The sequence below is a fragment of the Dromiciops gliroides genome, chromosome 4 (genome assembly GCF_019393635.1).
Source record: "Dromiciops gliroides isolate mDroGli1 chromosome 4, mDroGli1.pri, whole genome shotgun sequence".
NCBI classification, from domain to species: Eukaryota; Metazoa; Chordata; class Mammalia; order Microbiotheria; family Microbiotheriidae; genus Dromiciops; species Dromiciops gliroides.
Window position 1 is genome coordinate 451,454,615 of NC_057864.1, and position 25,999 is coordinate 451,480,613.

At 40.5% G+C, this 25,999-nt stretch overlaps 2 protein-coding genes across 2 annotated transcripts in view; one reads left to right on the forward strand and one right to left on the reverse strand.

Moving 5' to 3' along the window:
- Positions 1 to 478, reverse strand: part of LOC122755239 — a 33,926-nt gene extending 33,448 nt beyond the window's left edge. The window contains exons 1-2 of the mRNA XM_044003562.1: positions 473 to 478; positions 54 to 164 (exon numbers count right to left, since the gene is read on the reverse strand). Coding sequence (XP_043859497.1) covers positions 54 to 164; positions 473 to 478 — 117 coding nt within the window. The remainder of the gene's footprint in view (positions 1 to 53; positions 165 to 472) is intronic.
- Positions 479 to 1,225: 747 nt separating this feature from the next.
- Positions 1,226 to 25,999, forward strand: part of VPS45 (vacuolar protein sorting 45 homolog) — a 77,846-nt gene continuing 53,072 nt past the window's right edge. Inside the window, exons 1-10 of the mRNA XM_044002109.1 lie at positions 1,226 to 1,458; positions 3,694 to 3,828; positions 4,157 to 4,217; positions 9,682 to 9,761; positions 13,742 to 13,810; positions 13,926 to 14,063; positions 15,239 to 15,349; positions 17,904 to 18,038; positions 18,833 to 18,946; positions 19,340 to 19,507. Coding sequence (XP_043858044.1) covers positions 1,366 to 1,458; positions 3,694 to 3,828; positions 4,157 to 4,217; positions 9,682 to 9,761; positions 13,742 to 13,810; positions 13,926 to 14,063; positions 15,239 to 15,349; positions 17,904 to 18,038; positions 18,833 to 18,946; positions 19,340 to 19,507 — 1,104 coding nt within the window. The 5' untranslated portion in view covers positions 1,226 to 1,365. The remainder of the gene's footprint in view (positions 1,459 to 3,693; positions 3,829 to 4,156; positions 4,218 to 9,681; positions 9,762 to 13,741; positions 13,811 to 13,925; positions 14,064 to 15,238; positions 15,350 to 17,903; positions 18,039 to 18,832; positions 18,947 to 19,339; positions 19,508 to 25,999) is intronic.

A 25,999-nucleotide genomic window follows, 5' to 3' on the forward strand; every position in this document is an offset into this window, starting at 1 on the left:
CCCGCCCCCAGTGAGAGCTCGCGCCCCAGCCCCGCCTCCCGTTAGCGTGCTACCGGAGTAGACCAAGTGCCCTCGTTGCTCTCAGTCTCAGCCCCGCCCTCAGGCAAAGATGCTCGGATCGTTGCTCTGCCCCCCTTAAGAGTAGCTCGCCCTCCTCCCCCGCTCTGCCCCATCCAGGGAACTATGGTCCCAATCCCGAGCCGGGTAGAGTCGCTCGGACCTCAGCCCCGCCCCCAGTTCTCCCCGTACCAGATCAACAGTCCGGGCCCCAGGCTAGTTCTCAAGTCTGATTGCTCGGGTCTCGGCCCCGCCCCCAGTCAGAGAGCGTCCTAGCCTCGCCTTCAAGCAGAAGGCACGGATTCAAACCCCGCCCCCCGGCTGAAGCTCACGTCCCAGCCCCGCCCCCAAGCCTATTGCTTTCTTAAAGGCAGTCAGCGCTCCCGGGCAATTTGGCAGTTCGCGCCTTGGTTACCTGCATGTCGAAACCAATCCTCTCTGAAACTCCGGCCTCTGCACCCTTCCTCACGAAAATGGACAGTTGTCTCAATAGGGGGAGGCCCTACTTCATCAGCCCCCAGTTCTTTCAGAAAGCGCCTAATCGGGGGTCTCTTTAAACAGAACCATCAAATACGATGCTTAGAACCTGGGGCTTAAAGTCTGATGGAGATCTACGCGGTCAGATGAGGAAATTAGGCCCAAGTGCCCAAGGAGCAGAGTCGGTGCCCGAAGCTCCCTGTTGGTGCTGGTTCTACCAGCCTATGAAACCTCCCCATCGGCGGGCGGACCCTCTTAGAAAAAAACCCTTTTCACTTTTATTAGCAACACCATTCCCTCGCCCTTCGGGGAGAGGCCCAGGGAGCTGAGACAAACGGGGTTAAGGGACTTGCCCACGGCCACACAGATAGTGTCTGAGGTCGAATTTGAACTTATGAAGATGAGTCTTTCTGACTCCGGGCCCTGTGTTCTTTTCTCTTTGCCACCGAACTGACTGCGCTAAGTATGTCTAGACCCTCCTAAACTTGGCAGGCCGCCAACGTCATGCCCTGACTCGGGCTTCGGGAAAAGCAAAAAAAAAAAGTGCAGACAAAAGAATGAATGAGAAAAGGCCTTAAAATGGACAAGGAAAAAGTATTGGCTTCTCGACACCACGTGGTGCAGTAAATTGAACCAGACAGACCAGTCTGGCCTGCCAACCCTGGTTTAGGACTACAACTCCCAGCAGCCTTCGCGGCCGACAGCACTCCCGGAAGCAAAAGCTCTAGCGGTGGAGGAAGGTGGCCCTGCCAAATAAACAGACCGGCTCTTTGCTTTTTCTAGGGGAGTAGGGAAGAGCAGCAGCAGTGCGTAAACCTCCCTTTTGCCAACATGAACGTGGTTTTTGCCGTGAAGCAGTACATTTCCAAAATGATAGAGGACAGTGGGCCCAGCATGAAAGTACTTCTCATGGATAAGGAGACGGTGAGTTCGGTTTTGGTTCCGTAGCCCACCCCTTCTTTTCCTCCCTCGTCCTCCCTAGGGTAGGCTCTCTCTCCCCGTTGTTGAGATTTAGTATTTCATTAAGTGTGTACAATCGGTAAGCATTTATAACGTCTGCTATGTTCCAGGCACTGTGCTAAGTGCTGGGGATTCAAAGAAAAGTAAAACACAGCTCCTGCCCTCAAGGAGTTTACAGTCTAATGGGGTGACAACGTGAAAATATTGATGTACGAACGATGCATATAGAATTATATATACATACACTTATGTGTATATACGTATATTTCCTATCACCTCCAATTTGCCCTGTGTGTGTATAAATATAATCTATCCTATGTATGCACGTGTATTATACACGTATGCATATATTATTATACCGTGTATATCAGATTACCTCCCATTTATCCTCTATGTTTGTACGCATAAATTGGGGGTAATCTTAGAGGGAAGGCACTAGCATTAAGGAGGATCAGGAAAGACTGGGATTTTAATTCTATAAATTGGGTACGCCTTGCCCTGTGGGTTTCCAATTGAATAGAGTCTTCTTCCTGTCAACTAAGCAGTTTGATGATACCAGGAAACTTAACAATTAGCTGGTTCACATGCTTAGATGTCCCTTTCAGGAAAAGCTTAACAGGTATGAGATTGAGCACTGATGAACAAATTAAAAAGCATCGATTAACTGCTCACTATGTGCTAGGCGCTGTTCTAAAAGCTGAGTCTCTGCTCTTTAGGAGCCCACATTTTATTTTAACTGTGTAGAGACAAGGTCTACTGTCTTTAGGAGTGTGGTAGCCAGACAAGGAATTTGGGGCTAGGAAGGGAGGTAGAATCCATAGGGGAGGCAGTTGGCTTGAGCTTTCCTGCAGGAAGGGAAATGTTGTGTCCTGAGTCAGGTATAGGAAAGGGGTGAAGGGCCATCAAGTTAATAGTGAATATAGTTGGGGGCAGCTAAGTGGTGCAGTGGATAAAGCAGGACCTGAGTTCAAATCCAGTGTCAGAGACAACACTAGCTGTGTGACCCTGGGCAAGTCCCTTAACCCTCATTGCCCCACCAAAAAAAAAAAAGTGAATATAGTTGATTACCACAGTCACCTATCAAAGTGGCTCTGCTCCCGGATTAACTTTCCCAGAGACTGGAGACATGGATTCACAAAGTCAGGTGTACAAGGGTACTGAAAATGGACGAGGCGGATGGCATGGGTGAATGGTGAGATGGGAAGTGATGGTACTTTAATTTTTAGTCAGACTTTTCATCTCTGTTTGTAGCTTTGGGGGAGTTACCTGAGATTACAGGTTATTGCTCCTTCCTTTCATGCTTTTAAAGTGCATATTAAACTTGCCTTTTATACTTGAGGTATAGGGGCGGCTAGGTGGCGCAGTGGATAGAGCACCGGTCCTGGAGTCAGGAGTACCTGAGTTCAAATCCAGCCTCAGACACTTAACACACACTTACTAGCTGTGTGACCCTGGGCAAGTCACTTAACCCCAATTGCCTCATTAAAAAAAAAAAAATTATACTTGAGGTATGTAGTACATTGAAATGAGCACTGGGTTTAAGTAAGAAGGCCGTTTCAAATCCTGACAAAAACTACTAGTGTAACAATGGGCAAGTCATTTAACCTCCCTGAGTTTCAGTTTCCTCACCTGTAAAATGAAGAAAGCAATAACTACCTCCCAAGGTTTTCTTGAGAAGTAAATGAGATAATAATGTATGTTAAGTGTTGTGGTTTTGTGTGTGTGGGGGGGGTTTGGGGGCGGGGAGTAAACTTTGAACCAGAATATAATTTTAGCTATTGTTACATGTGGCAGCAGAAAGTCTATTTGGAATTCAAGTGGAAATAAATGTAGACAGAGACCATGTTTTTCTCGTCTCATATTATGTTCTTCACTTCACTTCTCTTGTAAAAGCCTGACAGTACTCAAAAAATGTCGACCTCATCACCCTGTCTTTGTTTTGAATGTATATATATTTTGTCTCCTCCAATAAAATGTAACCTCCCTGAGGTCAGGGACTTTTTGTTTTTGTCTTTGTATCTTCAGCCCTAGTTTTGTTGCTTGGCACAAAGTTAGTGCTTGTTGATTGATTAAATTTGATGGCCTGTAAAGTACACAATTAAGTAGTAATAAAGAGAGATGAGAAATGATTGTGCAATAAAATTGGCAGTTGTCATTCTGGAACAGGGTAATCTTGGTTCATTCTTTTTTTTTGTCTAGACTGGCATAGTGAGTATGGTGTACACACAGTCGGAGATTCTTCAGAAGGAAGTATACCTTTTTGAAAGGATCGATTCTCTGAATCGAGAGACCATGAAGCACCTGAAAGCCATTTGTTTTCTTCGACCTACAAAGGTACTATGTACACTGAGTTTATGCCCAGGCTTGTGCAGATTCTTGCATTCAGGTCTGAGCACAGTTGCAGAGAACATAAATAGGTGTCAAGATAAATTTGGATTGTTACTATTTGAGGTGTTCTATTTTCATTCTGGCCTCCATCATCTAAAACCTTAGCCTTTTAAAAGAAACCATATCTTTTCTTCCCATGTTCCCTTTCCTATCTCTCATTGCACCTAATATCACCTTAGGCACACTCTTAATGAATAATTAAATGAATCAATGGGTTATCATTACTATTATTTATTTACTGAAATCTTTACTCCAACATTGTTTTTTTGACAAGGAAAATGTGGATTACCTAATTCAGGAGCTCCGAAGACCGAAATATAGTGTTTATTTTATTTGTAAGTATATCCTTTTCTTTTTGGTATGTTTAGTTCTGTGAAAGCTAATTTTTTTGTTCTTAGACATCCTTGTCATACTATGGATTAAGAGTTCATCAAACCATCATTATACACTTTTTTTCCTTTTGGGGGGGGGGCAGGGCAATGAGGGTTAAGTGACTTGTCCAGGGTCACACAGCTAGTGTCAAGTGTCTGAAGCAGGATTTGAACTCAGGTCCTCCTGAATCCAGGGCCAGTGTTTTATCCACTGCACCACCTAGCTGCCTCCCTTTTTTTCTTTCCTTATATTCAAATATTGAAAGTTCAGGTGGCCATTATCCTAGCATAGAGCACTGAATATAATTACCATAAGTTATTGACATTTAATAAAAGAAATTATAATATCAAAAATAAGTTTTTCATTGCTTTTTGAGGCATTTTCAAATTTCAAAATATGCAAGGAGTCACATTTTATGCCTCTGATCAGAAAGGTATCTGTATTTTGCTTTTACAAACTAAGGCACAGATGTCCTTTATTGTTGGAGAATAGAAAAGAGTGTTGTGAAGTATAGAAAAATCGTTTTCCATATCCTGCTTTGCCCTTTTTCTCCATTCAGCAGACATTTGTTAATAGCCCATCATGTGCCAGACATTGTGCTAGGCCCCTGGGTGAGGTACAAGGTTAAGTCTATAGAGGTGGAGTTGTTTGGATAAATAGATTCGCTAGTTTCTTCAGAGCTCATCCCAAATGCTACATCCTACACGAGGCCTTCCCTGATTCTCATACCTCCAGCCTTAATTGTCTCCCACTAGAATAAATAAATAAAAGGTTTGGGGGAGGTTTTTGTTGGGAGGTTTAAATCCATATTGAATGACTTTGCTTTGCCTGCTAGGCTAAAACTAAATCCTATTCCCTTGGTTTTTCTCTCTGTGATCTGGAATTACAAATTTATCATCACATATATCTTAAGACCCTAACACCAAGCAATTCTTAGGTTTGAATATAAGTCAGAGTTGTTAGATAGGATCTATATGGATTCTTCTGTCTGCAAAGGATTACCTGTAGTGATGATATCATAGCCATTAAGATTTATTTGAGGTATGATTATTGCAAAACAAAGTACACGGTGATACTTTTTCTTTTTTTTTTTTGCAAGGGGCAATGGGGGTTAAGTGACTTGCCCAGGGTCACACAGCTAGCAAGTGTCAAGTGTCTGAGGCGGGATTTGAACTCAAGTTCTCCTGAATCCAGGGCCAGTGCTTTATCTACTGTGCCACCTAGGTGCCCCACTGTGATACATTTTTCATTTACTTGGGGAGGTTGGGGCTCCATGAACTCTTGGTTTTGGTTCTCAGTGCAGTTTCTGAGGAAGAAGTAGACCTCCTTGCTAAGGTTAACCCATCCACTTGTGTTCGCATGTTGTGAGCCCATCCTTTCCCACCTCCTCTGGAAACTTGCTCCACTCGAGCATTCTCTTTTCCATCTTCCTTATCCACAGGATCTTTACCTGTTCCTATAATATGCCTGTATCTCCCTGTCCACAAACTTCCATTTGACCCTGTCAAACCCAAAGTTTTGCCCTTGTACTCTTTCTTCCTTTCATAGCAGTGTCCTGCACTCCTCACTTCTATTTGTTCACCTCTCCTTCACTCCTCCCCCCTTTGCATTATAACTTCCAACTCCACCAGTCATTTGAAAGGCTCTCTTCAAGATGGTTAATGATCCCATAACTGCTAAATCAGATGGCTTTTCCCCAGTCCCAATCCTACTTGACCTCTCTGCTGCTTTTGTCATAATTGGTCAACCCTTCCCCCCTTCTCTTGGTTTCCAAGACAGTTTTCTCTTCTGGGTCTCTTTCTTCTGTCTTACTGGTCCTTGTTCTCCTGTGCTCAATTACCATCCATCTCCCATTCCCTAAGCATCTGTATCCCCTAAAGGGATGTTCTAGGCCCTCTGCACTTCCCTGTCTCTCTCTCTCTCTCTCTTTTTTTTTGGTGAGGCAATTGGGGTTAAGTGACTTACCCAGGGTCACACAGCTAGTAAGTGTTAAGTGAGTTAGACCAGATTTGAACTCAGGTCCTCCTGACTCCAGGGCCAGTGCTCTATCCAGTGCACCACCTAGCTGCCCCCCTGACCTTCTCTTTTGATCAATCTATTTCTTTTAATGAGCTTGTCAGCACCCAAGGGTTTAATTACTATCTCTATCAGGATAGTTTTCAAGTCTATATATCCAGTCCCCCTACTTTTTGTTGTTGTTGTTGTTGTTTTTTTGGGGGGTGAGGCAATTGGGGTTAAGCGACTTGCCTAGGGTCACACAGCTAGTAAGTGTTAAGTGTCTGAGACCAGATTTGAACTCAGGTCCTCCTGACTCCAGGGCTGGTACTCTATCCACTGAACCACCTAGCTGCCCCCCCCTTTTTTTTTGGTGAGGCAATTGGGGTTAAGTGACTTGCCCAGGGTCACACAGCTAGTAAGTGTTAAGTGTCTGAGGCTGGATTTGAACTCAGGTACTCCTGACTCCAGGGCCGGTACTCTATCCACTGCGCCACCTAGCTGCCCTTCCCCCCCCCCCTTTTTAAACTTCAGTTCTATCGACCAACTTATTGGTATCTCAAACTCAACATGTCCAAAAATCATGTAACTTATTCTCTTTTTTTCTTGAATTCAAGCTTCCCCAAAACATTTCTGTTTGTTTTGAGGATGCTCCTATCTTTCCAGGCACCAAGGTTTACCATAGCCTTGGAATCATTCTTTTTTTTTTATGTAATAAACATTTTTATTTATAGTTTCAGGTTCTGATTTTTATCCCTTCTCCCCTCACCCCTCCCTGAGGTGGCAAGCAATCAGATATAGGTTATACAATATTATGCAAAGTATTACCATATTTGTCATTTTTGTACAAGAAAACTTGATTAAAAGGGGAGAAAATGAAAGTGGAAAATAGCATGCTTCAGTCTGTTCCATCAATATTAGTTCTTTCTTTGGAGGTGGATAGGATGTTTCATCAGTAGTCCTTTGGGATTGTCTTGGATCATTGTATTGTTGAGAAAAGTCAAGTCATTCTCAGTTTTCTTCATCAAACAATATTGCTGTCTCAGTGCATAATGTTCTTTTGGTTCTGCTCACTTCACTATACATCATTTCATACATGTCTTTCCAGGCCTTTCTGAAGTCATCCTGCTTATAGCACAATAATATTCCATCACCATCATATACCACAGTTTGTTTAGCCACTCCCCAAGTGATGGACATTCCTTTGATTTCCAATTCTTAGCCACCAGAAAAAGAGCTGCTATAAATATTTTTGTACAAATAGGTCTTTTTCTCTTTTGGGGGATGTATTTGGGATATAAACTTAGCAGTGGTGTTACTGGATCAAAGGGTATACACAGTTCTGTAGCCCTTTGGGCACAATTCCAAATTGCTCTCCAGAATGGTTGGATCTTTTCACAACCTTGGAGTCATTCTTGACTCTTACCTTACCCCTCAAATCTAAACAGTTACCAAGTCTTGCTGATTTGATTCTATTCTTCTAACATCCATCCCCTTCTCTCAACAAAACACTACTCTAGTTCAGGCTCTGGTCACTTCTCTCATTTGGGCCACAAAAATAACCTAAATCGGTGTACTTGCTTCCAGTCTTTCACTTCTACAATATGTCTGCCACAGAGCTGACAAATATTTCCAAACCGTAGGGCTGACCACTCAGAAATCGTCAGTGGCTCCCTACTGTCTTTAGGATAACAACATTCAAACTGCTCCACCTGACATTTATAAAAACTAGAATGCCTGATGCAGAAGGAAGAAAGCAGAAATAGGAGAGCAGCATATACAATTATGAAGTAGTGTAAGCAAAAGCAATACCAAAAGGTAGTAGGATTCCAAATAATTCTCTCCCTTGAAAGGTGGTGAGCTCTGCATGTGTGATTAGACATAGTGGCCTTGCTTGATTTTGATTGATTACAAGAGAGGCTTCAATGTTGGCATTGGACTGCAGCTATCAAGAAATGATTGTGGTATAAAAAGCAGAAGCCATTAATAAGTCTTCTTTTTAAAGCCCCCTTTACAGTTTGACTGGCACCTACCTTTCCATCCATATTTTGTAATTATATGGCTCTGTGTACCAGCCTAACTGCAGTATTGTTCTTCAGACTCGGTACCTTTGCCTAGACTTGTCTGCCTTCCTCACCCTTTGTCCTTAGAATTCTTATCTTCCTTCATCTTTAACTCTGGTGATGCCTACACAAAGTCTTCCCCCCGTTAGTGCTAGATTTCTTCTTGAATTATCTTACACTTACTTCCTTGTTTACCTGTTACATCTCCTCTCTTTAAGTAGAAGTAGCCCTGTGAAAAGAGGCAGTTGGTTGTCTTTGTAGTCCCAGCCCCTAGCACAGTACCTTACCATAGTAGGTACTTGATAAAGCTGAATTGAATTACATTTTCTTGCCTCTAGATGTCATGGTTGATCTGTATAGTTGGAGGAAAGGAAACTAGCAGATCAAGTTCAAAAGGGGAAGAATAAAATGTGATCCTTTGGAAAGCTCTCTTCAGTCAGTTTTCAAGCTTAATAAATAATTTGGGATATTAGAACAATATTAGGGGCCTTAGAAACTTCAGTTATTTGGTGCCTATCCTGCAGTTGAACAGCTATATACCTGCATATTGTTGTTAAAAATAAAATCTTGTTTGCTTAAACCATCCTTCGGAAGAATAACAGCTAGCTTAACCCTAATAGACTGTCCTGCCATCATTTTCCAGGCTCCTGCTAGGTCAGGTTCACAGGATTTGGTGAGCATTTTCCTCCCTGGTGCTTCACACACATTGTGAAGCCATTTTGTGGCTCTCTAACACACAGGCCTGTGTGTAATAGAACCATTCATTTGCCTTGGCTCCTGGCAATAAGCCTCTGCCTTGAAGCCAAGAATTGAATGGGTCCTAAGAGGAAATTCCCCTTTTTCCTCTAGGGAGAGTTCCTTCATGCTTGGGTTGAGATAGATATGGGCTGTGAGCCTAATATTTATTTTGCTGTGTTTAGAGTTGTTCTCACCTTCTTATTTCAGCTCTGTGGGTTTGATTTAGACTATGAGTTTATGGAACAAGATGAGGCCTGCTGTTTCTGCAGTACTTAGCACATTGATTAATATCCATTCAAAGATTACCTACATTAAATTGGTGTGAGACAGGCACTCCAACATGTTATTAGCCCAGAGTCTATTGCTATCTCATTACATCACAATACTTTTAAAAGAACAAATTGAAATGAACATATATTGTGATTTTTAATCATAATACATTTTCCCATTAGTAAGAGCCTCCCCACTAAGATGGCCATCCCATAATCCTGATTTTAGGACTTTTGTCTTTGGCATATGTGTACACCCAACTTCATTCATTCATTCAGCACTAACTGCCAGTTTCATTGATGCCTCATTGCCACAGAGTGGATCTCCTCTGAGTCTCCTGAAGCTCATGTGTCTGTTTCAGATTTCAGTAACGTGATCAGCAAGAGCGATGTGAAGTCATTGGCCGAGGCCGATGACCAGGAAGTTGTGGCTGAGGTTCAGGTAAACATCTCTGTTCCCTGACATTTCTCGTATGTTTCCATAGAGAATCTTCCTTCTGTATGTTCCAAGATAATGAGCAGGTAGAACAAGCTGACCTTTTCATAAGTGGATCAAAGCCTTGGGCCTCCCAAACATTGATAACATATGCTGTATGGTACAGTCATAGAACAGAATCATGGCATTTGGTTTTTTGCAGATAGTATTGGTATCCTTGAATAAATCTATGATATGTGCGTGTTGGGAAGACCATTGTATCTTTTTTTTTTTTTTTTTTAGTGAAGCAATGGGGGTTAAGTGACTTGCCCAGGGTCACACAGCTAGTAAGTGTGTGTTAAGTGTCTGAGGCCGGATTTGAACTCAGGTCCTCCTGACTCCAGGGCCGGTGCTCTATCCAATGCGCCACCTAGCTGCCCCCAAGACCATTGTATCTTAAAGGCAAAAAAAGTAACTGTTTGGGTTCTTCACTGAAGTGAAAAGTGCATAATGATTTAATAAATGACTATGGAGACTGACCTATTTTAAATACAGTAATCACTCCCTTCACCCCAAGAGGATGCACTGTATTGCATTGTTCTTTTTTTTATCTAATAGATTGGACAGCCTACTTAATTATTTATATTTTCACCTTTTGTAAATAGAAAAATCATTTATACGTAAGCACATTGTTGCTCGGTTTAATCTCTACTTAGCCTTAATGCATGGAAGACATTACTGCTGCTTCTACTGCTGCTGCTGCTACTAATACAAGTACTACTTTCTCTTTCCCTCCCTAACCCCTCCCTCCTCCTCCCCCCTCAGCCTACTGTTTCATCAGTGTGAAAAACTCCTGGTATAGAAACTCCCTCCTCTGCTGATACCATCGGCAGTGTCGCTGAAACTTACAGTCACAGTCTCCCTGTACACCCTCTGTCTGTTTTCTTTTTTTTGTTTTTTTTTAGTGAGGCAATTGGGGTTAAGTGACTTGCCCAGGGTCACACAGCTAGTAAGTGTTAAATGTCTGAGGCCGGATTTGAATTCAGGTACTCCTGACTCCAGGGCCGGTGCTCTATCCACTTCGCCATCTAGCTGCCCCCACCCTCTGTCTCTTAGAATCCGGTTTCCTTCAAAGTTTAGCTCCAACGTGAAGCCTTTCCCAGGCCCCACAGCTTTCTTCTGATTCTTGCTCCCGTGCATGCACCCTCAATACTATCCCTGTCATTTTGCCTTCCTGCCATCCCCTCTCTCTAATTTTCAAACCCTTCCTGTCTTCTCTCTCTTTCACTGCTATCTGCAGACATACTCATGTTTCTTCCACTCTTTTTTAAAAGTAATACACATTTTTATTTATAGTTTTGAGTTCCAATTTTTATCCCTCTTTTCCTCCCTTCCCTCCCCTCTCCCTGAGGCAGTCAGTAATCAGATATGGATTATACACGTACGATTATGTAAAACATTACTATATTAGTCATTTTGTACAAGAAAACTTGAATAAAGAAAAAAGGTGAAAGAAAGTGAAAAATAGCCTGCTTCAGTCTGTTCCATCAATATCAGTTCTTTCTTTGGAAGTAGACAGTATGCTTCAATAGTCCTTTGGGATTGTCTTGGATCATTGTATTGTTGAGAATAGTTGAGTCTTACACAGTTCTTCATCAAACAATATTGCTGTGTGTGCACAATGTTCTTTTGGTTCTGCTCACTTCACTATATATCAGTTCATACAAGTCTTTCCAGGCCCTTCTGAAATCATCCTGCTTGTCATTTCTTATAGCACAATAATATTCCATCACCATCATATACTACAGCTTGTTTAGCCATTATCCAATTGATGGGCATTCCTTTGATTTCCAATTCTTAGCCACCACAAAAAGAGCTACTGTAAATATTTTTGATACAAATAGGTCTTTTTTCTCTTTGGGGGGATGTCTTTGATGTTTCCTCCGTTCTTAAAAAAAATCTTCACTTGATTGATCCATTGCCACTAGCTGTCATTCTATATCTCTCCTCCTCTCCTTGGCTGACTTCCTTGAGAAAGCCATCTACACTAGAAACCTCCACTTCCTTTCCCCTCACTGTCTTCTAAAGCCTCTGTGATTTGGCTTCTGATCTCATCATTCTACTGGATTGTTCTGTCCAAAGTCACCAGTGTTTTCTTATTCACCAATTCTAGGCCTTTTCTCAGTCCTCCTCTTTCTTGACCTCTCAAAGTTTTCATGACACTACTCTCTCCTGGTCTCCTCCTGTCTACTCTGCTTTATCTTCATCCAGGTCATGCCCAATAATGGTATATGTCTCTTGAGGTTCTTTTCCTGAGCCCTCTTCTGCCTCTATTCTGTGTCATTTGGTTAACTCATAAGCTCCTCGGGGTTCAGTGGTCATTTCCATGTAAATAATTCTCAGATATATATATCCAGACCTAGTCTCTCTCCTGAGGCTGAGTCCCTCATCATTAATTGCCTTTTGGACATCTCAAACTGGATGTCGTTATAGGCTTCCAAAACTTAGCATTTTCACAGCAGAATTCATTCTCTCTTCTGAATTTCCATATTATTGTTAAGGGTACCCTCATCTTCCTAGTCACCCAGGTCATAGCCTCAACTCCGTTCTATCGTTCACCCTATACTTATTCAATCTATGGCCAAATCTTGTCATTTCTACAGTCACTCTATCTTTTGATTATATCCTTTTATTACCATTCACACTGCCACCACCCTAAGTCAGGTACACCACCTCTCACCTGGACTATTTCAGTAACCTTCTAATTGATCTTCCAGCCCCATGAATGTCCCCACTCCAGTCTGTTCTCCACCGAGCTCCCAGAGCGATCTTGCTAAAATGCAGATTTGATCATAGACGCATCCACACACCCCTCAGAAAACTCTTTGGCATTTAAAGTTCCTACAACCTGAGCCTTCATTGCCCTTCCAGGTTTTTTATACTTTGCTTTTCTCAACCAGTTCCACAGTCTAGTCACACTGACCATCTACCATACCTAGAAGACTTGATTTCCTATCATCTGCCTCTTAATTTCCCGGATCTTCAACATTCGGCTCCAATACCAGCTTCAACTTTCCTGGTCTCCTGGTGTCTTCCCCTTGCTTTACATCTATCCTGTGTACGTCTTCTCTCTACCTCGTTTTTGTCATGTTTGTCTCCCCCCGTGAGATTTTGATTTCCTCTAAGGCAGAGACTGTTTTCACTTGTATTCCTGGCACTTGGCCCTATACCTGGCAAATAGCAAGTACTTAGTAAATGCTTGTCAACTGAGCAACCCCTGAACCTAACTTATATTTGTTTCATATACATATATCTATTTGGGGGGGTGGGGCATTGAGGGTTAAGTGACTTGCCCAGGGTCACACAGCTAGTAAGTGTCAAGTGTCTGAGGCTGGATTTGAACTCAGGTCCTCCTGAATCCAGGGCCAGAACTTTATCCACTGCACCACCTAGCTGCTCCCTATATTTTCTATATATTATCATTTCCTATAGAACTGAAACTCCTTAAGAGCAGAAACTATTTACATTTTGTCTTTGTGATCACAGCCTCTAGCCCTGTGCCTGGTGAGTGGTAAACATTTCATAAGGACTTGTCAATTGATAGAGTGCTTGGGGTCACCAAGAGATTAAGCAACTTGTCCATGGTCGAGTAGTCATCTGTCAGTGGGAGGACTTGAAACCAGGTCTTCTTGACTCCATGGCCGACTCTGTCCACAGTGTTATGACACATCCCTTACTACTTCTTCTATTCTTATTAACTGCTATTCCCCTGGGAAAGGGCAGTTTGTTATTTGAATAGAATGTAAGCTCCTGGGACCAGGAATGGTTTTATTTTTGTATTGCCAGCACAGAGAATAATGTCTTGGACATAATAGACTCTTAGTATATATTGAATTAATGTAATCTATGTTTGCACCTTTGGGCAAACATTTTGTTATACTATGTATGTTACTATGAGATACAGATGTGTCAGTGCGAAGACTGATGTTGGTGCTCTCTATTTGCAGGAGTTTTATGGTGATTACATTGCTGTGAATCCACATTTATTTTCCCTCAATATCTTGGGTTGTTGTCAGGTATGAAAAAGGGTAAATGCTTCAGTTACTTTACCTGGTGGGGATTATTAAAGCTAGAAGTTGGGAATGTAAGGAATTAAAATGACTTTTTTGGGCTTATCACTTTAACCTGCAGGGTCGAAACTGGGATCCGGCCCAACTATCTAGGACAACCCAAGGACTGACAGCTCTTCTGTTATCCCTGAAGAAATGCCCCATGATACGTTACCAGCTTTCATCAGACTCAGCAAAAAGACTTGCTGAATGTGTGAAGGTGAGACATTGCCCAGCACTGTGCCAGAGCATCCTTTGTCGGCTGTCAACAGAACATGATTTGGAGGGGATTCTTTCAAACTCCTTTTCATATTTAAGAAACAGACTTTTAGAAAAAAGGCTTCAGTGACTCCACTTCCAAACATTCACTAAAAATATGACCTAGCTTCACTAGCAAAGGAGTCTACATTGTAATATATTCCAAGTCAGGGGATTAAAACTAAGAGACGAAGAATTTAAATTCCTGGGTTCTGTCCCTAGTTCTGCTGACAGTCTACAAGTTATATAACTTCTTTGTATCTCAGTTTAACTACCTATAAGATAAGGATTCTCATTCTAATTTCATGTGAATAAGATGGAAGAAGCTTAGGAATATTATGTTTGTTTATTTATTTAGAATTCTTCCCTACCTTACATGTAAAAACAAATTGTAACATCAATTTTTAAAACTTTGTGTTCTGGGGGCAGCTAGGTGGCATAGTAGATAAAGCACTGGCCCTGGATTCAGGAGGATCTGAGTTCAAATCTGGCCTCACACACTTGATACTTATTAGTTGTGTGACCCTGGGCAAGTCACTTAACCTACATTACCCTGCCCCCACAAAAAACTTTGTGTTCCAAATTCTCATCCTTCCTCCCTATTCCCCCTTAAGAACTCAAGCAATTCAATATAAGTTATACATGTGTAGTCATGCAAAACATAGCAGACAAACTTTAGAAAAAGAAACTAAAAACAACAACAAAATATACTTCAATTTATATTCAGGTACCATCAGTTCTTTCTTTGTAGATGGATTGCCTTTTTCATAAGTCCTTCAGAGTTGTCTTGGATCATTGCACTGCTGAAAATAACTAAGTCATTCGCAGCTGATCATCTTACAATATTGGTGTTATTTTGTATACAGTACATTTCACTTTATATCAGCTCATATAAGTCTTTCCAGGTTTTTCTGATAGCATCCTGCTCATCTTTTTCTTTTTTCTTTAATAGTAAACTACATTAATATAGTACTTTAAAGGGAGATTTGCTTAGCAATATTATGAAAGGCCCATGCTGTTTCAAACAGCTCTCAGGCACATAATTCTCCTCTTTATTCACTCCTTTCCTATTTACCTATTTACATTGCCTCTGTCCGTAGCCATTTGGTGACCAAACTTTCTTTTTCTCACCCACAGCAAGTGATAACTAAAGAGTATGAACTTTTTGAATTCCGAAGAACTGAAGTCCCTCCATTGCTGCTAATTTTGGATCGCTGCGATGATGCTATAACTCCACTGCTAAACCAGGTGCTGTGGCCTTTGTAGGCAAATGAGAAACGTCAAAGCACTTTACCTCTATGGCATTGAGATGAGGAAGTAGAAATACAGAGTAGATGCAGGGACCCATTGTTTGCCATCTTATTCTCAGCTGTCCTTGTTCTCATGTGTCTTGACACTACTTTTAGTTTGTCATTAAAGACACAACCTCTCAATTTATTCCTATTCTACAGTTAATACCAAGGGAGAATTTGTAGCTGTAAAGTAATATTTGTTTCTTAGGTTGTAAGGTATCCTGCACAAGGTTGGAATGGAAGAGAAGAGGGCCTTTTGAAGGGGTTCTGCAGAGGTTCCTAATGTACTGTGCTGATTGCCTCTAGGTCCAGAATGCTCCAGATAAGATCAGAAGTCCCTCCACAGAGATCAGCTTGCTTGTCTGTAGAGGAAAAATAAAGTCAACATTAGCACATATTGACCAGATTATGATGTGTAATTAGTTGGACAGGCAGCCCATTGACTTAGTCCACCAAGTATATATGTATTAAATAGGTACTTTGAAGAAATGGTGAAGCAGTTTCAAAATTGATCAAAAGAGAAGGTTAGGGGGGCAGGTAGGTGGCACAGTGGATAAAGCACCAGCCCTGGATTCAGCAGGACCTGAGTTCAAATCTGGCCTCAGACACTTGATGCTTACTAGCTGTGTGACCCTGGGCAAGTCACTTAACCCTCATTGCCCCCCCCCCCAAAATAGAAAATAAATTTAAAAATTTTTAAAAGAAGGAAGAGAATTAAAAAAAAAAAAAGATAGGCTGGATTGTAATTGCCAAAATTATACAGGGCTTTCAGTGATTCCATACCGCTCATTGCTACAAAAGCTCATTAAAAAAATAACACCAATGTTTATCCTTTTTTGTGATGCTATTTGGTTGCAAATAATGGAATATCCCATTCTCCAAAGAGTCACAATTACAGGTTACCCAGTAAGCAATGGAAAGACACATTTTGGGTGTCAGTATCCCATAGAATGTTACCAGCTATGACTTGCCTATAAGAAATGGTATAAAAGCCATCATCAAGGACGTCTCTGTCTAGAAAAGGAAATGAGTTGATCATCTAACAAGAGTGACAGATAACAGATGGACAGCCTGAGTGTTACACTGGCATCCATAAAATATTAAAAGAAATATAGGAAAGCTTCTGGTGTTTTCAGAAAGAAACGGATAAGCACCCCTATGATGAAGACACATGGTTGAATTGTGATTTGTATCTGAAGAAGAAATGTCCACCCCATGAAATCACACATCCATTGCTGTGTACAGTGAAACTTATCTATAGTGCAAATTCCCATTCATTTATGGGATGGACTTATTGTGTGCAAATCAAATGATTCAAACATTTACAAAAGTGTTCTTAGCTTTTAAAAGAATAGCTGGCCATAAGATTCCTTTCAAAAACAAGTTCCCTGAGTGCATATGATTAATCAACTCATAATTTTTCTTTTGGTAAGTCTAGATTTTCATATATTTTTCTTAAATACCTGAATAGCACTTTCTAGTGGATCAAGATTTAAAATTTAACCTACAAGCATTTTATTTGAAATCTATAGTGAGGCCCTGATTAGTGGGAATAATGAATCCCATGAAGTGGTTGCATGAAATAGAATTAGCACTTTTCAAAGTTATAATTATGTAAAATATTGTCATTGACCCACACCCAGTGGAAGTCTACAGATTAGAGTAAGTCAGCTACTTGACATAGTTTGTTATTCACACTAATGGGAACCTCACTGTAATAGGAAATGCAAGGAAAGACTTGTAGTACTAAGTTTGGATGCTCCCTTATACATCCAGAACCAGGAGAACTGACACACATTTTTTTCCAAGGAACTTGTATATTTTTCAAGGGCAGTAATCTGCTCTTTACAAATAACAATAATGCAAAAGTGGGGCAGGGGTTCTGACCAATATTACCAGATAAATTTACATTTGGCAAGCATTTGCTTTTTCTTCTCAATTCAAATTGAGCAGAAATGTAAAAGAAAATGGATGCAAAGGCAAGCTGCCGAGTATGCCAGTGTTTTGATCCACTCACGAGCTTCCTTCTGATAATATTAGTGTTCCCAGGATAAATATAGCACCGCACAGATCTGCAAGAGCACACTCCTCGTGCGGCAGAAAACCACAAAAGCTCACAGGAAATGGTACAGCTTGTAACTGCAGGACCAGTATAGCTCTGTCTGTGAAACCAAAAATAGACACATAATTTGCAGGCAGAGATTTGGAGCTCATGATAGATATAGCATTTATTTTCCATCAGAGAGGCTAACCTTTGTTGCCCTTCCAGAAATGTAAAATATAAACTATAAAGACGCTTTGAATTTTTAGTGTTTTACCAATTTAAATGACAGACTGTTGTTCATTATAATACAAATTGTTTGATGCTAGTTAAGCCAAATAGACAAGTTACATATACTTAAGTTTCTAAGTGAATTGTTATTTTAAGGCCCTTTTGAGTGGGCTACATTTTAAAGATTTCTTTGGTTTATCATAGTGACCTATTTTCTTATTGCACACCTTTTATTTAGTGGACATATCAGGCCATGGTCCATGAACTGCTCGGCATAAACAACAATCGGATTGACCTTTCTCGAGTACCAGGGATCAGTAAAGACCTGAGAGAGGTGGTTTTATCTGCTGACAATGATGAATTCTATGCCAATGTAGGTGATTTTTTAATTACGAGAAGGGTATTGTTGGATTGTTAGTGTGGGGGCTAGTAGAAGTAGGTAGGATTTGATATGGAAGAATAAATAGATGTTATCTGCAGTCTAGCTACATATATGTGTATAAATATGATGGTACATGTATACACATATACATACATACGTGTGTATACATACACACACGTATGTGTATATCTATCCATCCATCCATCCATCCATCCATCTATCTATCTTTGTGTGTATGTGATCTGCAACTCCAGAGGAAAAATCAAAGTTTTATTCTAACCTCTTAAGACCATTTCTTGGATAAGTAACTACGTACTTAATAGTGAATAAAATAGCAAAGAAATAATACTTACTGTGTAAAAGCAGTTTCAGGGGGTGGCTAGGTGGCGCAGTGGATAAAGCACTGGCCCTGGATTCAGGAGGACCTGAGTTCAAATCCGGCCTCAGACACTTGACACTTACTAGCTGTGTGACCCTGGGCAAGTCACTTAACCCCCATTGCCCAGCCAAAAAAAAACCAAACCCAATTTCATATTAAGTAATGTGAATTCCATATAATTATAACCCATACTGATATTATCCCTCATGATCTAGTAGCACTTTGGGAGAATAGTAGAGGTATTGGTCTCAGCTATCTTGGCCTGAGTCCAAGTTGGATAATTATGGTAGCATTCTCTTTTCCCTTCATTTCCAACTATATAGGAGATTCTTGGTCATGTCTAATTTTTAACCTGTAGGATAGACCATGTGTTACCAAGTCATGTTTCTTCCTTGCTTTTACACAGAATATGTACCTGAATTTTGCTGAGATTGGCAGCAACATTAAGAATCTCATGGAAGACTTCCAAAAAAAGAAACCAAAAGAACAACAAAAACTAGAATCAATAGCAGATATGAAGGTAAATTAGACATGCGTGACTAATGGGTTGCTATGGAGATGCTTACAATTTATAAGTGTTCTGGCGTAAGCTGGAGGAATCCAGAATCTTTTCCGTGCATAGCCTTTATGTCACCCATTTAGCCAGTCTTTTTTGAGATTTGTTTTCAGATCTCTTTTTTCAGTTAAATCCTGATTTCTTTGGTACCCGTTGTACCCATCAGTTGCATTTGTACTTTTCTAAAACTCATTATTTCAAAACCTAACAGCTCTTCTGTTTTCATGCTTTGTAAAATGAGCTGTAGAAATCTTATTCTGGTCAGCAGGGGTGGGTAGAGATTGTCGTTTTGTTTTCACTCATCCTCTGCTGAGAAGTGATGACTCAGAATCTCCCACCGATTTTTTTCTCTGACAGGCCTTTGTAGAGAATTATCCACAGTTCAAGAAGATGTCTGGGACTGTGTCAAAGCATGTGACTGTGGTTGGGGAGTTGTCTCGGTTGGTCAGTGAGAGGAATCTGCTGGAGGTTTCAGAGGTTGAGCAAGAGCTGGCCTGCCAAAATGATCATTCTGCCGCTCTCCAGGTATCTATCTGTCAGCCAATCAGCTGATGTTTGGTGAAGATTTAATATGTGCAGAACTCATAGTAGAGACTGTGGGGGATATAAAAGAAGTGTAAGATGTAGTTCTAGCATTCAAGGAATACAGTTCATTTGAGGAGACAAGATGAAAACATATGACGCAGTTAGGAAACAGTATAAGGTATCTTATACGGTTGCATAAGGAGCTATGTTTTGACAGTAGAAGCTGAGAGAAGGGAGAAATCATTGTGGAGCAGAATTGTCAGGGAAAGCTCATTGCTACAAAGTGGGACTTGAGCTGAGCTTCACCTCTAAGATAAGATGATGGTTATCTTCGCCTAAAGAAGACCATCCTTGGATGACTGGGATTTAGAGGAATAAGGAAGGATTTTTCCTAGGAATATTTCTGTGATGAACAAAGACAGGAATGAATATTGTATGAGTGAGTAGTCTGGGCCAAATGAAACAGAGCCAGATTATGAAGGACCTTGAAAGGAAGTAGAGTTTGGAAGTTATGTAAGAGGCAGAAGAAAACCATTATAGGTCCGTGGGCAGAAGAATGAAATGATGAAAGCAAAAAGCCTCCTGGTAAGTCTGCCTGCTTCGAGTCTCTCCCTGCTCCAATCCATTCTCCATTCGGTCACTAAAGTGATTTTCCTAAGGCTCATGTCCAACCATGTTACTCCCCTACTCAGTAAACTCCAGTGGCTCCCTATTGCCTCCAGGAAAAAATACAAAGTGCTCTGTTTGATATTCAAATCCCTTCATGTCCTGGCCTCTCTTTTCCAGTCTTCTTACACCTTCTTCCCCAACATGTATTCTTCTATCCAGTGACCTCTTTGCTGATCATGAACAAGATGCCCCATCTCTGCCTGTCCCCAGTGCCTGGAATGCTCCCCACCCTCCACCTACTGAGTTCTCTGGCTCCCCTCTAAAATCTCGTCTTCTACAGGAAGCCTTTCCCAACCCTCAGTTCTAGTGCCTCCCCGCTGTTAATTATTTCCTTTTTGTCCTGTATATAGCTTATTTGTACAAATTTGTTTGCATGTTGCCTCCCTCATTAGATTGTAAGTTTCTTGAGTACAGAAACTGTCTTTGTGTCCCTGGTGCTTAACACAGTGTCTGGCACATGGTAGGCACTTAATCAGTGTTGATTGATAGGTTGGGAATATTAATCTGGAAACAATACAAGAATGAACTTGAAAGGAAGAAAGATGGTAGTCAAATGAAGTGGCTAGGGCACCATTGCATTAATAGTATGGACAAGGAATGGGAGTAAGAATAGAGAAGTAGGGGGCCACTAGGTGGCGCAGTAGATAAAGAACCAGCCCTGAATTCAGGAGGACCTGAGTTCAAATTCGGCCTCAGACACTTGACACTTACTAGCTGTGTGACCCTGGGCAAGTCACTTAATCCTCATTGCCCCACCCAAAAAAAAAAAGAATAGAGAGGTAAGGAATAAATCCAGAAGACATTTCAAAGGAAAAAATGACAGACCTTGGTGACACATGAGTTAGAGACAATGAAGAAGATAGAATAATCAAAGATCTTTAACCTAGGCAGAATGGTGGTACCACTTATGGATGGGAAGCTGGAAAGAGGTTTAACCACTTAGACTGATTTGAAGAAAAATTCATGTTATTTAAAGATTTTCTATCTCATTAAATAGGGACTTTGACCCTATAAATTTATCTCTTTTTCCTTTTACATACAGTAAATTCCAAAGTTTATTTGGGAAATAGCAGAGTCTAAAAGAAGGCATCTCAAAGCCCTTGTGTCATTTAGTATGACCTACAGATTGGCATGCATTTTTATATAATGATACAGCTTAAAAAGAAAAAGATCCTCGTATAAAATGCTCTGAGTTGACCATAATTTTTATTTTATTTTTTTTGAGGGGCAATGAGGATTAAGTGACTTGCCCAGGGTCACAAGGCTAGTAAGTGTCAAATGTCTGAGGCCAGCCTTGAACTCAGGTGCTCCTGAATCCAGGGTCGGTGCTTTATCCACTACGCCACCTAGCTGCCCCCCATAATTTTTATTGAATGCCAACCATAGCTGCTGCTGCTGCTGCTACTTCTTCTTCTTCTCCTTCTTCATTTTTTTTTTTTTTTGGCAGGGCAGTGAGGTTTAAGTGACTTGCCCAGGGTCACACAGCTAGTAAGTGTCAAATGTCTGAGGCCACATTTGAACTCAGGTCCTCCTGAATCCAGGGCTGGTGCTTTATCCACTGTGCCATCTAGCTGCCCCCCATCCCATAGCTTCTTATGGAAGTTCCACTGTACTGAAGAAAGAAGAAAAATAAATTTGGTTTTCTATGTTGACTTCCTATCAAGTTAGTTTTTTTGTGTGGGTTTTTTTTTGTTGGGTTTTTGTTTTTGGTTTGTTTGGGTTTTTTTAGCAACAAACATCTATTTTATTTTTTCCAGTTACACGTAAGGGTAATTTTCAACATTCATTTTCATAAGATTTAGAGTTCCAAATTTTTCTCCCTCCCTCCCTTTCCTCCCCCCTCCACAAGATCAAGTTAGTTTTTATACTTAGCCTCTGGTTTTCCAAACCTACACAAAAACCCAACTGGTACTTTTGGATCTTTGACTAATTTACTTTGTAAAAAGAGGTACTGGGGCAGCTAGATGGAGCAGTGGATAGAGCACCAGCCTTGGAGTCAGGAGTACCTGAGTTCAAATCCGGCCTCAGACACTTAACACTTACTAGCTGTGTGACCCTGGGCAAGTCACTTAACCCCAATTTGCCTCACTAAAAAAAAAAAAAAAAAAGGTACTGCAATTTTTGTATTCTCATGGTCTTAGGCAGGAATTTTCCCAAGAAAGGTTATTTTATTTATTTCAGTGAAATATGTTTTCTGCCTATTATTGAATTTATGATTCTGAAAGTAGGTATGGATATTCTCAAGTTTTCTTGTCTTTTGGGTTGTTTTTTTGTTTTTTAAGTTATTAGCAGATTTCATTATACAGGTGATTGTATTTCTTTGTCTACCTTCTGTTTAATGTAAAAGGTTAGATTCATCAAAAATATCAAATCCATAGATGTTCTAGTTCATGTTTAAGAATTTCCTTTTAAAAAGTTTTCTTCCCCAGGGCACTAGGTTTTTGCATTGAGCAGCTGATTTGAAGTCACCAAGATAAAGAATGTCTTTGGTGGCATGATTTAAATAGCCCAAAAAGGGAACTTTTGTTTGGTAGTGAGTTAATGCCAGTGTTTTGACCTCTAAATGGGTTATTGCATTCCTTGGCTTGACCTAAAGTTCATGGTATGTCATGAAGCAATGAATTGGGGTTGTTGACTAGTATTGTCTTATACTCTTCATATACAAAGAAATAAATATTAATCTGAATCTATTAAGGTGCTTTAACTTCTGGTCATTGATCCCATATAATTTGGAAAGGTTATTAGGTATACTATGAAAGTGAAACATTTTCAAAAAATGTCATTTATTTGGGTTTTGTATTCATGTTCTTATATCAGAGCTTCTCTTTGGGGAAAGTCCTGAACTTCTCTTAGATCTAAGAATCTCTTCAATTCTTCCAACAAGTATCCAGTTTTCCTCACTGGACTCTTACTTGAAGCCTTTTAGGTTAATAGAACCTGCCAGAACTACTGCTTGACTGATGTAGTCTTTGAGACTATAGAGTCCTTTCCACACTGTGATGAAATGTTGCGTGTGACATGATGTGAACAGACAATAAACAACAGTTCTGCTCTTCCTTGGCCAGTCCTTCCAGAACAGTATTCATTGTACTCAAAATGAGTTGAGGCTGTAAATCAAGTGATTCAGTCATGTTTAGGGACAAAAAGAATTTAAAAAGTGTTTAGAGTTGCTGGTAGAGGGAATCACAGTAATGGACGCTAAGGGAAGGTAGAACTGTTTGTATTCTTTTTCTTCTGTTTTATCTGTTGTTTATATTGTCTGTTTTGTCTTGGATTAGATGTGATAGAATAAAACAAAAATGGTTGAGAGGAAGTGACTACTCCAAATCGGCAGAGATATCATTGAATTCATTGTCAATTTATATCCATCATTTCTTATGGCTCAGTAATACTCTTTTGTATTCATATACCACAGTTTGTTTGGACATTCCCCATTGATGAGCACTCTCCTTTGTTTCCAATTCTTTTTAACACAAAAATTACCGCTATGGATATTTTGGTATAAATGGAGCCTTTCTGACTATCCTTGACCTCTATGGGGTATGTATCTAGCAATGACAACTCTGAGTCAAAAAAAGGATTCTGGTACTTTTTTTTTATATATATATATATTTTGGTGAGGCAATTGGGGTTAAGTGACTTGCCTAGGGTCACACATCTAGTAAGTCTTAAGTGTCTGAGGCCGGATTTAAACTCAGGTCCTCCTGACTCCAGGGCCAGTGCTCTATCCACTGCGTCACCTAGCTGCCCCTCTGGTACTTTTTAAAGAAGAAACATTAATGCAAATATATCTTGCTAAATCTAATCAGTGGCATTTTATCGATATCTCCCTTCTCTCTGGTGATTTCAGTTAAATGGGCCTGGACATTCCCTGGTCACTGTTCTTTCAGATTGTTGAACTTTCTCAAGTTACATAAACATGTTAGAAATACCTGATGGTTTCATCTTGCTCCCTGATCTTTGTGTCATTTTTGTCATCATCTGCTACATCCCACTCCAATGACTACATGATAACAAGGGGATGGAATATTTATCAGAGCCAACTTAGAAGGAAAAGGCATGATCTTTAATTACTGATGTCATTTCTAAATCATATCATGAAAATTAAAATTTTAATAGTGAAAGTGATTATCATTATCCACATTTTTCTTGTTCTTGCCTCATCGTGGTTTTGGTTAGCCCCAAATGATGAAGAATCACCCAACATCAGCAAAGAAGAGAATTGTTTTCTCCTCAATGTTGTAATGATTGGAATGACGCCACCTGCTGGAGACTTACTGTAGAAAAGCTCTGCCATGAGGTGAAGGTCTCTGAGGGCAAGACCATGCATCTTTTTTTTGGAGTCAGGAAGTGACATTTGCTTGTGAGGGGAAGAAGGGGGAGGCTGGTGCTGACTCTCTCTCTTTCCTAAGGACTCTGGTGGAGAAGGGAGCTACAAATGCGCTCTCCCTTTAATAGATAGAGGAATCTAGGCCTTTCTCTCTCTCTCTTTACAAAATTCTTATTCTCCTTAATAAATGCTTAAAAGTCTAACTCTTGCTAAAGCTTATAATTTATTGGCGACCACTCATTAGATATTTTAGACAGACTAGCTAGAATTTTAGCCTTTTCAATGTCATATCAGTTCCTCTTCAGGCCTTGGTCTCCAAAAATAATATCTTTGGCTTTTCTTTTCCTTTTCTTCAATTAGGCTTGTATGTGTGTTGGAGCTCAATAGAAGGTTTTGGATCTTATCTTCTTGAGTAGACAAGAGTTTGGAGATGTTGTTGTTCCATTGTTTTCTTGCTTAGTCATTGCTATTATATATCTGGGTGATTTTTTTTATACGACTCCAACATCTTTTAAGCCTTCCCATAAGGCTTAGCACCAGAAATTCATAGTACAATCCAGATATAGTTCTGTCATATAAATACTACCCCATGATACACAACTGCTGTGTAACAGGAAGGCTCCCATATTGTCTGTCCATGTCCATGTCATTATTAGTTAGCACACTAGAACTTTATAATGATATATTCCATTATAATGTTAAATTCTCTATGGTTCCTCATGGACTTCAAGTAAATAGCTTTATGAAGTGGAAAAAGCATTAGGTTTCAGAAGGCCTGGGTTCATGCCAAGGCCATGTGACCATGATTTGACTTGCTTAACCTTGGCTTACATTCATGACCAAACAAAGGATAGAAAAGATCACAGCCAATAAAGTAGACCATTTTGATTACATAAAATTAAGTTTTTGCATATACAAGACTGTAAGGATGGTAGGTATGTTATGTTCCAGGACAAGAAGGCCTCAGGCACTCCAAGTTCCAGGGTGACACAGCAATGGAGGCAATACTTTGATGTTCAGAAGGTCAAGAACAGGGCCAGGGAGAGAGTAAAGGTGGGCCAACCAGAATCTCTTCACCAAATCAAGATTCCAGGAGGAACCCACCAATGGGAGCATGGGGGAAGGCCATGTACAGGGACAGTCCAAGGTAAACTGGTCTGGGGCTTTTAGGATGGGCTAGGATGAGAAAGCCCCCAAGTCCTGAGGTAGATTTCAGGATGAAATAGCAGTAGAGGTGTGATCTTGAAGCCCAGAAGGCTAGGAACAGGGCTGGGAGGAGAACGTGAACAACACTATAAAAACGACTTTAAAAGACTTAGAAACTCTCATCAACACATTGATTCCAGAAGACAAATGATGAAGCTCGCTGTCCACTCGCTGACATAGGGGTCATGGACTCATCAAAATAAAACATAGATTTTTTTTTTTTTTTAGATATGTCCAGTACAAAAATTTATTTCACTTGGAGGGGAAACACACACACACACACACAC